At 36.1% G+C, this 2,662-nt stretch overlaps 1 protein-coding gene across 1 annotated transcript; it reads left to right on the plus strand.

Moving 5' to 3' along the window:
* Window positions 1–234: 234 nt before the first annotated feature.
* Window positions 235–2,233, plus strand: LOC114291900 (uncharacterized). Its single transcript, XM_028235784.2, has 3 exons — window positions 235–936; window positions 1,023–1,166; window positions 1,723–2,233. The coding sequence occupies exons 1-3, from the start codon at window positions 443–445 to the stop codon at window positions 2,114–2,116; spliced, it is 1,032 nt and encodes a 343-aa protein (XP_028091585.2). The 5' UTR covers window positions 235–442; the 3' UTR covers window positions 2,117–2,233.
* The last annotated feature ends 429 nt before the right edge of the window (window positions 2,234–2,662 follow it).

The raw sequence follows: 2,662 nt of genomic DNA on the forward strand, positions 1-2,662 counted from the left end.
CAATAAATTTTTATTATTTATTTTTTTAAAAATCAAAAACTTTAAGAATTAAGATTGACATATTTAAATTCTCACAAAATTTGTGAATTAAAAACTCTATTTTTCTTATATAATATATAGATTATTCGTCATTAACTCATAAATGAGGAATGCATTAATATATTAAAAGGAAAATGATATACGGGAGTATTTGATTCTAAAAAACAATGCAATCAGCAATGTCAAACCTTCTTTATGAAATGGGGTTAGCAGTTGTCATCTACACCTATATAATGCCTCTGCCTCTCTCTCTCTCTCTCTCCCCCCCCCCTTTCTCTCTACATGAAACAAGACAAATAATAGAGACCTTAGACAAATCTTCCTGTCAAAGCTTAAAACGAAGGGACATTAATCAAAGCCCCCCGTCAAACCCCTCTTCTTCTTCTTCTTCTTCTTCTTTCACATGTCTGATGAACACAGAGACTTTTTCTACCATGACCCATTTCATGATGATAGATATGGAAGCACCAGCACCACCACTGCAACTGCTTTCTCATTCTCTATCAACAACTCTTCTATACCCAATTCATCATCATCATCTCATGACCTGCAAGGCTTTCACAACTCTTCATACTTGAGCTTCACTGAGTGTTTACATGGATCTACAGACTACAACACACTTGCAAGAGCATTTGGCTTGTCACCGCCATCCCCGGAGCAAAAGGTTGAGATGATGGTGGATGCCGGAGGAGGAGGAGGAGGAGGAGGAGGAGGAGGAGGAGGAGGAGACTTAGTGGGCAGTGGCGGCGGTGGAAGTGAAACTCCGGTTACCCCAAACTCTTCGGTCTCTTTCTCGTCCACCGAGGCTGGCGGCGATGAAGACTCAAATAAACATAAGAAAGACCTCCTACAACAGAAGGAGTCAGACGACGACGGAGGAGAAAGCTCTAAGAAAGTGTATGTTGAAATTTGGTTTTTCATTGTTAGAGTTTTTGACTTTGTTTATATAGAAAGTAATGGTTTGTATGAGTATAAATCGACAGGAGCAAATCCAAAAAGAAAGGAGAGAAAAAGGAGAAAGAACCCCGGTTTGCTTTCATGACCAAGAGTGAAGTTGATCATCTGGAAGATGGATATAGATGGAGAAAATATGGACAGAAGGCTGTCAAGAATAGCCCTTTCCCAAGGTTTGTTCCCTCTATTTCCTAAAACAAATCATAAATTTGTTAATTATATGATTGTGTTGTCAAAAAATGATATACAAATAGAGTAGAAAAAACTAGTACTAATTTTTGTTGTGTTCATACAAGTTTCCGTGTTCAAGAAAAACGCGGTGCCTTATATTGCGTTGTTGTACCTTATCTATCCAACACTCTCGCACAGATTTCAGTCACAAAAATGAATCTCCTTAAAAAGAAAAAAAAAGAAAAAAATAGGTAGCTAGAATTTGCACCGAGTACAATCTAATGATTTGTTGTGTTCCTATTGCGTTGTTATACACTTATGTATCCAATACTCTAGCACAGATTTCAGTGACGAAAATGAATCTCCAAAAAAAAAAAAAAAAAAAAAAAGAAGAAGAAGAAGATCGTTAGATAGATAAAATTTGGGCCGAGTACAATCTAATGATTTGTTGTGTTCCTACTTATTAAAAATTGAATAGAAGTTTATGCAGATATGCTAGTTATCACTGATTTTATTTCACTACGTTGTTTCGAAGACAATTTGCATTTCCATTTGCAGAAGCTACTACCGTTGCACCACACAGAAGTGCACGGTGAAGAAGCGCGTTGAGAGGTCGTTTGAAGATCCATCAGTTGTGATAACAACATACGAAGGCCAACATAACCATCCGATACCGGCAACTCTGAGGGGAAATGTGGGGGGGATGGTGTTGCCACCTTCTGTGATGACAACGCCGATGGCGGGGACAGGGTTTCCTCAAGAATTTATAGTTCAAATGCCTTCAGTGTACAACTATGGTGGTGGCATGAACTCTTTCTACCCACAAACTAGTGCTAGTACTCATCATCATCTAACTCCACCACATTATCATCAACAGCTTCAGTTTCAGCTTCCTGACTATGGCCTTTTACAAGACATGGTTCCCTCCATGTTTCTTAAACAAGAGCCATGACTCTCTTTGTGTGTGTGTGTGTGTGTGGGGTTTAGTACACCTTATTTATTACTTGATATCATGTATGCTACTTCTGCTGTTGTTAAGCTTATATATAGAGCCCCTTTCAATTGCTAATTTTATCATTTGTATGACAAATGCTCTTGAATTGGTGTTTGTAATGGAGTGCAAGAAATATTGTGTCTTTCGAATGTGGATCATATATATATATATATGTAATCAGTTGAGGTACTCTTTGGCTATAATTGCTAAACTAATTTTTACTTTTGAAAGTATGCAAAGTACTTTCAAATTGTTATTGTTGAACATATGGCCTCGTTCGGGAAGTTGACTATTTTAGTAGGTTAAAATTTTTATATTTGAAAATATGATTGGATTATTTTTTGTAGATGGATGTAATGTTTGTGAGACAAAAAGTGAAATAATTATGAATTTAATGTGACATTTTATATTATTTACTATTTTAACTTACTTTGTTTTTCTTCTTTTTTATTTTTATTTTTATTTTTTTGTGAATTTAACCCCCCAAAATAAACCATAAACTCA

The sequence above is a fragment of the Camellia sinensis genome, chromosome 9 (assembly GCF_055761805.1).
Source record: "Camellia sinensis isolate YWXY chromosome 9, ASM5576180v1, whole genome shotgun sequence".
Lineage (NCBI taxonomy): Eukaryota > Viridiplantae > Streptophyta > Magnoliopsida > Ericales > Theaceae > Camellia > Camellia sinensis.

What these genes read in the sequence shown, in the direction of transcription:
- LOC114291900 (XM_028235784.2), top strand. Translation starts at nt 443, where the DNA reads ATGTCTGATGAACACAGAGACTTTTTCTACCATGACCCATTTCATGAT. An exon ending in GGAGAAAGCTCTAAGAAAGT is followed by an intron (nt 937 to 1,022) that starts GTATGTTGAAAT and finishes ATAAATCGACAG; the next exon opens with GAGCAAATCCAAAAAGAAAG. An exon ending in AAGAATAGCCCTTTCCCAAG is followed by an intron (nt 1,167 to 1,722) that starts GTTTGTTCCCTC and finishes TTCCATTTGCAG; the next exon opens with AAGCTACTACCGTTGCACCA.